Genomic DNA, 15,147 nt, shown 5'->3' on the forward strand with positions numbered 1-15,147 from the left:
GCTGGTGGGGGGATTTGTGCTTGTGGGGGGGTTGGCAGACAGTACCAGGAGAGGATGCTTTAAGTGCATGTGATTATGCATAGCAGATGTTGACAGATGTTTGATATCTCTGCCTCTGCCGATTTGACTTTTGCACACATTACATATCACTTTGGTTCTGCAGCACTGACTGTAAAATGCTTCCACACAGAACTTGAGCAAGTTTTTTTGGCTGGTGGAGGACCAAGAGATGGCTCAGCAGCAGCCACACTCTTTTCTATTTGGTTGCCCAAATCCATGTGGGGAGTTTCAGCTAAGTTAATGAGTGACGGAAGCTATGCTAAGGTTAACTAGCCTAGCCTATAGCCTACATTTTGCTGTCTGCAAAAGACAGAGTAACTTAAACGTACCATATAACTCCCACAAGTGCATACAATTCGACACAACTACACAAGCATTTTTTTTAATCTTTTTAACCGAACGTTAACGTTACTCTGTCAACAGCCTATTGTCTAAATGACCGAGCTAACAGAGCTACGTAAACAGCACGAACATGAGAGCCCCAACTGCAGACGTCAATAACGCAGCGTAATCAAACTCCGCTTCCCGAAAGTTATAAACTGCCTCCGGAACCCAGTTAATGTACAAAAAATCTATTCAACAAAAATAGTGATGCAGTTAAGTGTTTTTTTCGCTCAGCCGAGCCCTCTCTGTTGCTGTGTGGAGTAGCCTGTGTCAGTCACCTCTTTTACTCTTTTCCCCTCCCCCAACTCCTGAACGTCACTCACTCACTCACTCACTCATCCGGGCATGCACTGCGGTCTCATGAGGAAACGCAGCTTTTTGATATAAAGTTTTTCTTGTTCCCGAATACAAATATTTTTTAAAGTATTTGTTCGAAATAAGTATTCGTAAAAACCACTTTATTTGTGCCTTTCCGAATACCGCATTTGGGTTCGGATCCACCCCTAATAAATATATATATATATATATATATATATATATATATATATATATATATATATATATATATATATACACACAGTACAGGCCAAAAGTTTGGACACACCTTCTCATTCAATGCGTTTCCTTTATTTTCATGACTATTTACATTGTAGATTCTCAGTGAAGGCATCAAAACTATGAATGAACACATGTGGAATTATGTACCAAAAAAGTGTGAAATAACTGAAAACATGTCTTATATTTTAGATTCCTCAAAGTAGCCACCCTTTGCTTTTTTGATAGCGCTGCAAACCCTTGGTGTTCTCTCAATGAGCTTCATGAGGTAGTCACCTGAAATGGTTTTCACTTCACAGGTGTGCTTTGTCAGGGTTAATTAGTGGAATTTGTTCTTATTAATGGGGTTGGGACCATCAGTTGTGCTGTGCAGAAGTCAGGTTGATATACAGCCGACAGCCCTATTGGACAACTGTTAGAATTCATATTATGGCAAGAACCAATCAGCTAAGTAAAGAGAAACGAGTGGCCATCATTACTTTAACAAATGAATTTAACTTTAACAAAATGCATTGAATGAGAAGGTGTGTCCAAACTTTTGGCCTGTACTGTATATGTCACTCCAAACAGCACCACTTTTTTGCTGCTACTTATAAGACCTCAACTTTATTTGATGACTGTAAAGTAAAGTAAAGTCAGGTATAGTGTGGCATATGGCAAATCTGTTTCCATGTCAAATATTATGGGTTTGAATGAAGGAAATAAGGCTTTGGATAGTTTGCAGTGCAGTGTTTGACTGCTAGACATGATAATACAGCAATAATACATTAAAATGTGTCAGGAGTGAAAAGCCAGGAAGTGGAGCAGTAGTGCAGCTTACAAAACCTGCTTGACATCAAAAGCTACCTTTGTAGGTGTTTGGAGTAAATGTTTCAATGAAAATATATATATATATATGTATGTATGTATGTATGTATGTATGTATGTATATATATATATGTATGTATGTATATATATGTATATATATATGTATGTGACAGTGACATTTATGCATAATATCTAGGTCTATAGTGTCAGGTGATGCCTCCATGCAGATTTCTCTGTCTTTAACAGGTCATGTGATTTCAGACATTCAACCTTATGGATGTCAGATAATGCTCTATTGTGCTTGTCAAGAGTGTATCATTGTGGGTTGTGTTTTGCAGCAGCTGTTGACATTTCCAAGTTGGAATTATAACTAGAAATTAGGGCTGGTCCATAGGGAGAATATCAGATATCATGATATCCTTGACCAAATACCTCAATATCGATGTTGCGGCGATATTCTAGGGTTGACAATTGGTGCTTTAACAAAATATCTTCACACTTACAGTGGGGCAAAAAAGTATTTAGTCAGCCACCAATTGTGCAAGTTCTCCCATTTAAAAAGATGAGAGAGGCCTATAATTTTCATCATAGGTACACTTCAACTATGAGAGACAAAATAAGAAAGAAAATCACATTGTAGGATTTTTAATGTATTTATTTGCAAATTATGGTGGAAAATAAGTATTTGGTCAATAACAAAAGTTCATCTCAATACTTTGTTATATAGGCTACCCTTTGTTGGCAATGACAGAGGTCAAACGTTTTCTGTAAGTCTTCACAAGGTTGTCACACACTGTTGCTGGTATTTTGGCCCATTCCTCCATGCAGATCTCCTCTAGAGCAGTAATGTTTTGGGGCTGTCGCTGGGCTACACAGACTTTCAACTCCCTCTAAAGATTTTCTATGGGGTTGAGATCTGGAGACTGGCTAGGCCACTCCAGGACCTTGAAATGCTTCTTACGAAGCCACTCCTTCGTTGTCCGGGCGGTGTGTTTGGGATCATTGTCATGCTGAAATACCCAGTCACGTTTCATCTTCAATGCCCTTGCTGATGGAAGGAGGTTTTCACTCAAAATCTCACGATACATGGCCCCATTCATTTTTTCCTTTACATGGATCAGTCGTCCTGGTCCCTTTGCAGAAAAACAGCCCCAAAGCATGATGTTTCCACCCCCATGCTTCACAGTAGGTATGGTGTTCTTTGGATGCAACTCAGCATTCTTTCTCATCAAGAAATCTTGCTTGTTTGTAGGTGACCAAATACTTATTTTACCGAGGAATTTACCAATTAATTCATTAAAAATCCTACAATGTGATTTTCTGGATTTTATTTTTCTCATTTTGTCTCTCATAGTTGAAGTGTACCTATGATGAAAATTACAGGCCTCTCTCATCTTTTTAAGTGGGAGAACTTGAACAATTGGTGGCTGACTAAATACTTTTTTGCCCCACTGTAGATTTTAGATGAATAATCATCAGTAATGTGGACATAATGCCTAAGTGGGTAAAGGCAAATAATAGAACAGCTAGAACAGTCTGGTAAGTTCAGAAAAGTACATCACTTTACTGTAATGTAGTCTTTAAAACCAGGAAAAGACAACACTTATGTCATATCGCGATTTTACCATATCCAAAAATCTAAGACGATATCTAGTCTCATATCACGATATAGATATAGAAGATATTCAATTCAGTTTACAATGGTATAAATTATAACTAAAAAACAGCAAATCGTCACATTTGTGTATCTGGAACCAGAGAATATTTGCCATTTTTATTTGATAAATAATTCAACCTCTAAATTGTTTGATTAGCTTCATGTTTAGTCAGTTTATTGATAATTCAACTATATGTTTCAGCTCTAGTAATGGGTTCAGTGACAGTCCTTCATATTTGATCTCACCTCAGTCGGTATTACCCTTTGAAGGTCTGCTCGTCATATCTGCTGTGTATTCCACAATAAGAGCAGCTTCAGAATAAACATAGAAAATCAATGATTTTAGTTTTAGCTTCCTTAGTGATGATGATGGTGACAGAACTCCTGACCCTGCCTTCTGTCTCCCATCTTTCAAAAGAGTTTGATGATAGCTAGATAATAACAGGCCTGCTGGCGTCCACAGCTGCTATCACTGCTTATCTCCTTCTATGTTAATCTGCCCAGCCATAACCTGTTGTTTGCTGCATGATGGTGGGCAGCTCCTATAAAAGCTTTTTAAGCTGAAAATCTTACTGGAAGCAAATGTTAGTCCGAAAACCTCCAAGTCAAACGCCCTATTACATCACTACTCTGTGAAGGATAACGTTCTCTCTTTGCTTATAGATTAATTGTTTTAAATTATGACTAAGCAAAAACAAAGTAATCTATTACCTTTATTAAACATTAGAAATTACATTAGTATTTGATATATCAGAAAAGCAGAACTTAATATTTGGTCAGAAACCTTTGTTTGCAATTACAGAGATCATTCGTTTCCTGTAGTTCTTGACCAGGTTTGCACACACTGCAGCAGGGATTTTGCCCACTCCTCCATACAGACCTTCTCCAGATCCTTCAGGTTTTGGGGCTGTCGCTGGGCAATACGGACTTTCAGCTCCCTACAAAGATTTTCTATTGGGTTCAGGTCTGGAGACTGGCTAAGCCACTCCAGGACCTTGAGATGCTTCTTACGGAGCCACTCCTTAGTTGCCCTGTCTGTGTTTTTCAGGGCGTTGTCATGCTGGAAGACCCAGCCATGACCCATTTTCTTACTGAGGGAAGGAGGTTGTTGGCCAAGCTCTCGCGATACATGGCCCCATCCATCCTCCCCTCAATATGGTGCAGTCGTCCTGTCCCCTTTGCAGAAAAGCATCCCCAAAGAATGATGTTTCCACCTCCATACTTCACGGTTGGGATGGTGTTCTTGGGATTGTACTCATCCTTCTTCTTCCTCCAAACACGGAGAGTGGAGTTTAGACCAAAAACCTCTATTTTTGTCTCATCAGACCACATGACCTTCTTCCATTCCTCCTCTGGATTATCCAGATGGTCATTGGCAAACTTCAGACGGGCCTGGACATATGCTGGCTTGAGCAGGGGGACCTTGCGTGCGCTGCAGGATTTTAATCCATGACGGCATAGTGTGTTACTAATGGTTTTCTTTGAGACTGTGGTCCCAGCTCTCTTCAGGTTATTGACCAGGTCTTGCGGTGTAGTTCTGGGCTGATCCCTCACCTTCCTCATGATCATTGATGCCCCACGAGGTGAGATCTTGCATGGAGCACCAGACCGAAGGAGAATAACTATCATCTTGAACTTCTTCCATTTTCTAATAATTGCGCCAACAGTTGTTGCCTTCTCAACAAGCTGCTTGCCTATTGTCCTGTAGCCCATCCCAGCCTTGTGCAGGTCTACAATTTTATCCCTGATGTCCTTACACAGCTCTCTGGTCTTGGCCATTGTGGAGAGGTTGGAGTCTGTTTGATTGAGTGTGTGGACAGGTGCCTTTTATACAGGTAACGAGTTCAAACAAGTGCAGTTAATACAGGTAATGAGTGGAGAACAGGAGGGCTTCTTAAAGAAAAACTAACAGGTCTGTGAGAGCTGGAATTCTTACTGGTTGGTAGGTGATCAAATACTTATGTCATGCAATAAAATGCTAATTAATTATTTAAAAATCATACAATGTGATTTTCTGGATTTTTGTTTTAGATTCTGTCACTCACAGTTGAAGAGTACCTGATAAATGATAAAAATTACAGACCTCTACATGCTTTGTAAGTAGGAAAACCTGCAAAATCGGCAGTGTATCAAATACTTGTTCTCCCCACTGTGTGTGTGTGTGTATATATATATATATATATGTGTGTGTATATATATATATATATATATATATATATATATATATATATAAAATATATTTTCATGTTTATCCGAGGTGTATAGGCTTTCAGCCATCCTGATGTCAATAGGGAGCTCATTCCACCATTTAGGAGCCAGGACAGGACTTCGGCATTTTGTTGAGTGATTGGTTGTCCCTCTCTGTGAGGGGGCAGCAAGCAGGTTGGCTGATGCGGAGTGGGCAGGTTTGGGTGTAGGGTTTGACCATGTCCTGTATGTATGCTGGGGCTGATCCGTTCGTGGCCCTGTATGCAAGTACTAGTGTCTTGAAGCGGATGCGGGCAGCAATTGGTAACCAGTGAAGAGAGCGGAGGAGCGGTGTAGTGTGAGAGAACTTGGGGAGGTTGAAGACAAGTCGAGCTGCTGCGTTCTGAATGAGCTGCAGGGGCCGGATGGCACATGCAGGCAGGCCAATCAGGAGGGAGTTGCATTAGTCTAGACGTGAGATGACTAGAGCCTGAACCAGAACCTGAGCCGCCTTCTGCGTTAGAAGGGGACGTATCCTTCTGATGTTATGCAGCATGTATCTACACGATCGGGTAGTTGCAGCGATGTTGGCTGTGAAGGAGAGTTGGTCGTCAAGTGTCACACTTATTTAGTAAATTTTAGACAAAACGAGTAATGAGAAGACGTAACATAGGCCTCCAGCACAATTTTTCACTTTTTGTGATAGTTAAACAATTAATCGATTTAATTAAAAAATAATCAAAAGGTTTAATTGTTAATAAATATATTGTCATTAGTTGCAGCCCTTGTGTACAGTTTTCAACACTTGCACTGTACAAAAATACAATTTTCTTTGTAATAATGAATTAACAAAGCTTCCAAAAGTAAATTTCAAAGTCAAACTCAGGTCTAAATTTTTTTCTTAGTTGCCACAGGGAGTTGGTAATTGCTTTGGCAAATGTTTGAACTTTCTGACAATGAGTTCCCTGCTTCCCTTTTGTTAGAACAGTTGTGTTGGTAATGAAGTTATCAGTATGATAATGTGTCACTCACCCATTGGATTAGTGATGCTGAAATTCAGTTTTCTGCCGTTTGTCTCTGCATTCAGTTGCAGCCTGAAGAACTGGCTTGCAATCTACAGTCTATGCTTGTAATGAGTAATTTGACAAATAGCTGAAGGCCTGTGTGGGTTGGCTCTGATGAGGAGAGACTTGGCCGAATGGTAGACAATAGGCTCGTTCGAGATGAACTGCGCCTCGCCTGTAAAGTAGACGAGAGCAGGCGGCAGCAGCGGGGGGCGGTGACAAAAGTCCGCTCTCAAGTCGGACAGTTTTCCAGCTGATTCCAGCAGCATTCAGGCTGAACAGGAAGTGACAGAAACACTGGTGGTCTGATTCCGATTTAATAAAATTTCATCAGACCCATATATCAGCTTACGTACGTTATTATGACAGAGTAGCTGTCAAGATTCTCTACATGTGATCTGTTGCTGTTTTTAATTAACAACAGACTGTAGATGATCTGAAATCTGAACAGATTTAGTCTCTCTGACTTCTAAACATAACTATAAGCCTCACTACATGTGTTCTGTACAGAATAAGCTTTTAAATCAGACAAATCGCAGTTAAAATCCCTCAGATTTAAAATCAATAAAGTTTACATAAAACGTCATCATGTTGAGTCGATTCTGAACCAATCAGCTGTTCGATCAGCTGAGAGGCCGGCGTTTCCCAGCATGCAGTTGGTCCACCTGCGTCCGCCTGGCTCTTGCAGTTGGTGAAAAGCAACTGCGCTACCTGCGTCTCAGAACTTGGTCTCGTGAGATTATCGTTGCCCACGTGTGCATGACGTCAGAGCAAGTCGGGATCAAGTCGGACACAAATCTAACCGGCATGCATTGGGCGGCGATCACCGGTGATCGATTCTGCGCAGATCTGGCTCATCTCGAACAAGCCTAGTGTTTCCTTTTTTTTTTAGCAGTGGGGGCAGGTCTGTCCGAACCAGGTCTGCCCCCCATCCCCCCCATTTTATTACCCTATTCAATATTGTTGTATCAAATTGTAATAAAACACTATTTCTCATCCTATTTTATGGTAAAACTGGTATTCCTAACAAATTGGGCCTAGGCCTAATACCATACACAGGTTTCCTGTTTACAAAAATTACAAGGTGCGTGCGCATACCAGGGGCAGAAAGCCAGATTGGTAAGCTGGTCCGCTACTGCAACAACCTTAAGTATTTAAGCTTTCTTTATTGTTTATATTTAACTGCTGACTCAATAAAACGTGATTTTAGTTGGATCTGTTTGTCGGTCTTTAATTTTGCAGTGTTACTGGGATATATACGTATGGCTATAATTATCATTTTAGGCTAATGTAATAGCCAATGTTAGCAGCAGGGTTACCCCTGAGTGTACCCTTATGGTTGGTTTATGCCTTAAAATAATGGCCAGGATTTCTGGGAAAATGTACGATATGTGTGTCTCCATTTCAAAACATCACTGCAGGTTGATTGTTTTTAGCAGCAGAGGTTGATTGTGGGCGAGAGAGCGTAGGAGCGAAGCTTAATATTTCATTCAATAAAATGATGGTACAAAAGGAGCACTAACACCACAGGTCTTATGTTGACAACGTGGACGCAGATATAAGAAACTCCGAAGGCAGTAGTAATATTTGCCTAGCAGGCTAGGCTAACGCTGTTGCGCTAACGTTAGCAAAACATCGGCGTAGCTTTAGCTAGCAGTCTAAACTTGACTTGAGTCCGGACCTTTAATTGTCTATGGTCCAGACTCGAGTACCACAGCCCTGACAGGTAGATATCACTTAGCTGAACAACAACAAGCTGCAACTTTTCTGATTGATCCAATGGGAGCCTGACTCTTGCATATGACCCCAATCTGCCCCTCTTATGGCTTGAAGCCATAACCTCCGCCGGTTTTTGGCAAAAGCATGCTTCCCCCTAGGTATGTTAAACATCAGGCACCCATCACTGGCTCGGTTTGTACAATTAACCATGCGACAACTCCTTGGCATTTTGACTTAAGCTATGCTGCTACTACTACTAGCTACACGAAACACGTGTTCTTTTCTGCGCGCCCCGTTGCATGCGCAAGCAGTGATGACGTTGCCAAGAAATCCACGTATATCATTGTGCAAATGTACTTAATTTACGCCTAGTCCTAGGTCAGGGGTCATGAGGGCCAGAATACCATTGACATGCAGAATACAATGAAGATGTGACCATAAAGTTTGCGTCATATTCACGTGCATATTTAGTAGCCACGTTGGTTTGTTTTGGTCTTATAATACATCCATAAATGCTCCAGCAGAGCATGGTTAGTTTAGCCAGCAGTTAAGTTTACAAGAATTTGTCGAAATTTCAAGATTTGAGGAAAACGGTTAGATTACAAAAGGACAGCTTTTGTTTTAGCTTGTTTGAGTAGAGTGTGTTTGTGTAAACAGCGCGGTGGATGAGAGTGGACTGCGCCCAGACAGATCTGATTGAAATATATCTCTTCCTACATATGTATGCCTGTAGACAGGTGAGTGGGTATTGATAATACGTATTTACTTTTAGGTTTTACTGTAGCCTTCTTACAGTAACGAGCGTAGCGGTATCTTTCCCAGTCAGGTGCATGTGCTGCGTGTTGTAACACACCTCTGCTGTGTGTGTGTGTGTGTGTGTGTGTGTGTGTGTGTGTGTGTGTGTGTGTGTGTGTGTGTGTGTGTGTGTGTGTGTGTGTGTGTGTGTGTGTACTATCAACACTGGCCGCCGCACATTGCGTTTTGTTATTAGTAGTAGTAGTATTTTAAACGGCATTCAAAACACGTTCTTCTGCTCACACACACACACACACACACACACAGCTCCTCCCACTGGCTGTGTTTGCTGTTTTTAGCCCCCAACGTCGCCTTTCAGGCAGCGCGTCAATATATTTATTTATGGTTTAGGTGAGGGTTAGCTGCCTGGAAGGCGACGTTGGAGGCTTAAAACACCATCAATAAACGTATTATAAATAATGTTATGTCATTTTCCGCGACTGAAAAAGGCACCTATTGAGGATGAGGACCAGCTTGAACCGGAGGTATCCGTCTGAAACAGAGCTCAACAGTCCCACCAGTGGAATTAGTTATGTTATTAATTTGTTTACAATATTTTCAGGCTTCAACCAGTGAAAGACAGGGTCAGGGAGAGAAAGAGATACATTCGTTATAGGCATTGAAGTAGGAGAGGAGGACCACATCCAGCAGCGTGTCCTCCTCAGTTTTTGGTACTTGATTGTTACAAAAATAAGTATTTCTTTGCCACTAATTGCTTTCTAATCCGTGGGAAACACTGCCTTCAATCTGCTGGTCTTTGTGAATAAACTGGAACTAGTTTTATCATTATAATGTCACTAGGGCTGGGTATAGTTCAAAATCTTTCGATCCGGTGCCAATTTCAATACCTCAGTTTCAATGCCGGTTCCTAACTTTTTTTGATACCATAAAACCACCACAAAACAGTTATCAAAATTAAAACATTCTGGTAAAACTGCTCACTCAGAGTAACATTATTAAAAGTGCCTTGCAAGCTCAGCCTGTCAGTCAGTCATCAGGGCAGAGAAACCACCGTTGTGCCTGCTTGTCTAGTAAGAGGAAGTGTAACGTCAACAGCACAGCGACTAGTGATGGGACAACCGACTCTTTTACGTGAGTTGGTTCAACCGGACGGTCGTTGGTTTGCCTACCGAGTTAATAGATTCGGTCACCGGTTCGCATGCCCCTGCCATTGTGTAATTTCCATGAACACAATTCTAAAATGCACGAGACCTAAAGGCTTCTGCTATCGGTTGATAACTCAAACTTGCCGAGAACCTAGACACCCGTTTGATTACATGACTCATGCATTAGGCACGGTTACGGTCTCTTTCAGTAGCCTGGTGCACGGTCTCCTGGTGACAGCCTACCTATCACGTAACAAACATTTAACTTAACATAACTCCTAAGATAACATGACGTGCATTTGTATGTGATATCCATCTGTAATGTAGTCTATGAATTTGTATGTACACAATCATCTAAGATGCACGAGAAATAAAGGCTTCTGGGATCGGTTGATAAGTCAAACTTGCCGAGAACCTAGACACCCGTTTGAATATAGACTCGTGCAGTAGCCTACCCTCGGTTACGGTCCTTACGGTCTCGTTCAGTAGCCTGGTGCGCGGCCTCCTTGTGACAGCCTAGCCTAGCTACCACGTAGCAACATTCACTTCTCTAACATTTAACTTAACATAACTACCAAGATAACATGACGTGTATTTGTATGTGATGTACTGTACTTCCCCATTGATAATGTGTGAATTGCCGTGAACACAATCCTCTAAGATGCACCAGAAACAAGGCTCGGTTAATAACTCAAACTTGCCGAGAACCAAGACACTGCTTGGTTACATTAGACTCGAGAGGGCTGGCCGGTTACATTCGGTCTCGTTCAGTAGCTTGGTGTGCGGTCTAGGTAGCTCATTTCCTGATTGATTCTACCACCACCACTCCAGTGGAGGCGCTAATGAGCTAGATTACTACACACACAGTAGCAGAAGAATACCAGCTACACACACAACGGCACGAATGAAGTAAAAGAAAAAAACAGGAGTGAGTCGGTTCATTGCGGTTCATTGATGTATGGCACTCGAGTCTCCCGGTTCAGTGACAAGAGTCGGGTTAATTAACCGGCTCTTCGGTCAGTTCGTCAACACTAACAGTGACCGCTTTCGGGTCGCCATTAATATCACATCACAGCAAACGCTGTCTGCGTGAAGTTTAAAAAAACTGTAACCACACTTGAAACCAACTAGAGGTTGACCGATAGTGGATTTTACCGATACCGATAGTTAGGTTGGGCCGTATTTGCCGATAACCAATTAATCGACCGATAGTATTTAGAATTGATACTGGATAAAACAGTTGACAAAATACATTTTTTCAAAAAAAGTCCAGACGCTTTTGCCAATAGTCAAAATAATAATGTCATATTTATTGATATTACACCCACAGCAATGCTACACAAGCATGTGTGTTGTCTAAAACAGTTCTCCTACATATTTGGAGTCATCCAGTGCAAAAACATAAACATAATGAGCATTATAATTCATAAAAAGGACAAACTATTTACATTTCTTCAAAAAAAGCCCAAATGTATGCCAAATCTCAAAACAGTGACGCCATTCTTCTCTGTAGAACGGTTTAGACCTAGCCTGACGTGGTCCTACTCAAATTCTAGTCAGAATGTGAGTCTGAAACCGCTCCATTGGGCTGGGATTATGGGGCGTGTTCCAACCATAGACAGTATATAATGGACCAATAGACCCCGTTGCTCTGGACGGAGACCAGTGAAGGCTATTAGAAGCACTTTTCCGGTGATGGCCAGCTTTACTACGCAGCCTCCAACTGAGAGAATGTGACGTGAGCAACGTGTCTGAAAGTTGTAAGTCTTCTGGTAGCTGTGCCAAGAGAAATCTCAATCATTCCCAATCTTACAGAGACGGAGAGTGTAGGTATATGTAAGGAGATGACATGGGCACAGGCTAATTATTGATCACTAACATGCTAGTTAACATTAGTAATTAAACCTAAACAGCTCATGTAAGCTCTAAACTGCCTCAAGAGCTTCTCCTGTACTACACGGTAATTCCTCTACTATGCGACAGTAAGTCACTTGGTTATGACACAATCGTTAGCCTATTTTTACAAAAACGTCTGCTACGGAGCCATAACGTGAGGTACAAGGTAATGGAGCCTTTTATACATTGTCGTGTTTCTTTGGAACTAAACAACGGACAAATAGTCTTCAAACATTTCTGATGTAAAGTTATTCGCAGTCAAGTGACGTAAAAAAAAATGGCGGTCAGCGGAATGCTAACAGGAGGTGATGGCCAGTTAGCAACAAAATGCCGCCATGATGGCTCGAGTTCTGAAGCGAAGCTTACCCCCTTGGTTCCAACCGAACCAGGAAAGAAATAGCTCTGCATTCATTGGATAGACCTCCAACCAATCAGAGCAACGGAACTCAACACTGTGTATCGTCTCCATAGCAACCACTCTTTGCACAATGCATTCGTTCTAACTTCCGACTTTTAGACTTTTTTGAAGCTGGATATATCATTTGTTGCGTGTAAATATAAATGTGGATAACGTTAGTGATAGTGACATGCTCGCTACAGTCACATTTCTAGAGATGGATCGGCGAAAACACGTTTTATATCTCTGATTCACGGCTTTGTTCTAGCGCCGGCGCTCCCTCTCTTCAGTCTCTCTCTATGTCTCTCCACCATATAACGCTCTCTCTCTCCAGTCTCTCTCTATATCGACGCTAGTACAGTACTTTCGGGCAGTTGTTGATGCTCCTCCGCTGAGGATTTTAAAATGAATGCGCTGTCGATTCTACACATCTCAATTCTCCAGCGGCAGCCACTAGACGGATCGTGGACGATTTGGGTCGGACTTGCGTTCATTTTTGTCAGTGTTTTAACCGCTTGAGGTTAGTTAGCCTACTGCTAATGTTTAGCATCATCTCAGCCTCGAAAGCAAACAAACACATACTGTTGTGCTGTTCTTTCTCTACTAATGCAGCATCTATTCAACAAATGAATAACTTTATAATGATATAACAAACTGTCGATGCTTTAAACGCGCATCTGATGTCAGCCTTCTCCGCACAGCATGTGCTCTCCGTGCAGCGCACAGTAACACGTGTCGGAAATAAACAACACAGGCATCAGTGATAGTTTTTATTTCGCCTCTAGAGGAGCTATTGTAATGCATGATGCCAGCAGAGCCTTCTCAGCTCTGTGTACTGGGTAATGAATGACAGCGTGCGCTCCAGCAACGGACGAAACCTGAAAAAACTATCCGCATGGATTTTTGCCGATAACGATAGTTCAACCAATCAACTTAATCGGCAAAACCGATGAATCGGTCGACCTCTAAAACCAACCGTGACTCTCTGTGACTTCAACAAAACTGCAGACAGTTTACTCTGACAGTGTTGTGTGTGTGTGTGTGTGTGTGTGTGTGTGTGTGTTGTGTGTGTGTGTGTGTGTGTGTGTGTGTGTGTGTGTGTGTGTGTGTGTGTGTGTCGGAGCTCCGTGCCTCTGTGTCAATATGCAGAGAGGACAGATAAGCTTACGCGCTCAGACGCATTTGGCACCGAAAGATAAATAATTTTTTTTCGGTGCCATAAAAGTATCAACGTTCGGTACCCAGCCCTAAATGTCACAATTATGAGTAGCAAACAAGGCTTTTATTTATTGTTTAGCTGTGTCATTTTTTGTGATTTTATTATAGCTAAATGCAGTCATGGTTCTTACTTTAAAATGGCTTTTTAAACTGATGGCAATGCCAATTATGCAGAGGTGAAAGGCAGTGTTAATGAAGTAGTTAATATTTTGCATTGTTTGAAGCTGAAGGAGACATGATTCTGTTTTGAGTTGACCTTAAAGTATTATCTGTGTGTTTCTTTACTTTAACCTCTGTGAGAATCTCATAATCTCTTTCTTTTTATTTTATGTCTTTAGTTTTATGTATTCTGTTGGAGGCGGCCTGGGACAGCCACAAGGTGAGTCATTCTGTCTTCAAACTTTTTGGAGATATATTTGTTTCATTATCAGAAGCTGATAAATAAATGGGAAGCATTTTTTTTTCTCTGAATTTGAATTTGTTTAGTGACACAGGATTTTGCATTTTAAATGTGACCCATTATTCATCTAGCACACTGTCACAATATTTGGATAAAAATGGATTTGTTATTCTTGTGAAAACATCCCTACACTTCGTTTGTAATGTGATTCTGAAACTACTTTAATTTCAGTTTAAATGAAACAAGATACTTAAAAGTTTTATACAAGTTTTATACAAGTTTTAGAAATTTAGATTTAGATCACAACTTGCACTTTTAACGGATCACACACAAATGCAGAATATGTTAAGTTGTTGGATGTCACAAATGCCTAGTGCCTGGTTCCCTCATTAAAAATTAAGAAAAGACGTCTATAAAACTCTAGCCAGATTGATTCTGCTTGGCTTCTCATTAGTCTTTCCTGTTAACAATTGGTCCTTGCCACTTAAGACCCCCATAAGTCATTAGGCAGAAGTAGAAAGCAGCAACAATTCTGCACATTGGAGCTCATAGCTTTGTTACCCATGCCTAAAGTAGTGCATTGTGGGCCTCAGATGTACTATAATTCAGCTGTGGGTGCTCGTCATATTTAGGCTGTTGACGTTGCAGTAACACTCCTGATGAACCATCCACACATCACTGGGGGACATGCGTCTCTAAGGGGTCATTACATGCTTCCATTAGCAATGCCATTTTAGACAAAGTAGATTGTGTGCAGTCACCTAAACAAGCCACTTATTTAGCCCATTTGAGCCGTAACACAGAGAATCATCTGGAGGCTCCAGTAAAACCCGGCTGCTCAGCTCTGGCTGTCAGCTCACACAGCAAAAACAAACTCATACTTTTCTATTTTTTCCCCTCAC

At 41.2% G+C, this 15,147-nt stretch overlaps 1 protein-coding gene across 5 annotated transcripts in view; it reads left to right on the top strand.

Annotated features, from left to right (window-relative positions):
- synrg (synergin, gamma) overlaps positions 1-15,147 on the top strand; it is a 68,717-nt gene that overhangs the window by 15,220 nt on the left and 38,350 nt on the right. For all 5 annotated transcript variants that reach the window (XM_028571856.1, XM_028571864.1, XM_028571869.1 and 2 more), the window contains exon 2: positions 14,184-14,224. In XM_028571856.1, the coding sequence (XP_028427657.1) occupies positions 14,184-14,224 (41 nt within the window). The remainder of the gene's footprint in view (positions 1-14,183; positions 14,225-15,147) is intronic.

The sequence above is a fragment of the Perca flavescens genome, chromosome 3 (assembly GCF_004354835.1).
Source record: "Perca flavescens isolate YP-PL-M2 chromosome 3, PFLA_1.0, whole genome shotgun sequence".
NCBI lineage: Eukaryota > Metazoa > Chordata > Actinopteri > Perciformes > Percidae > Perca > Perca flavescens.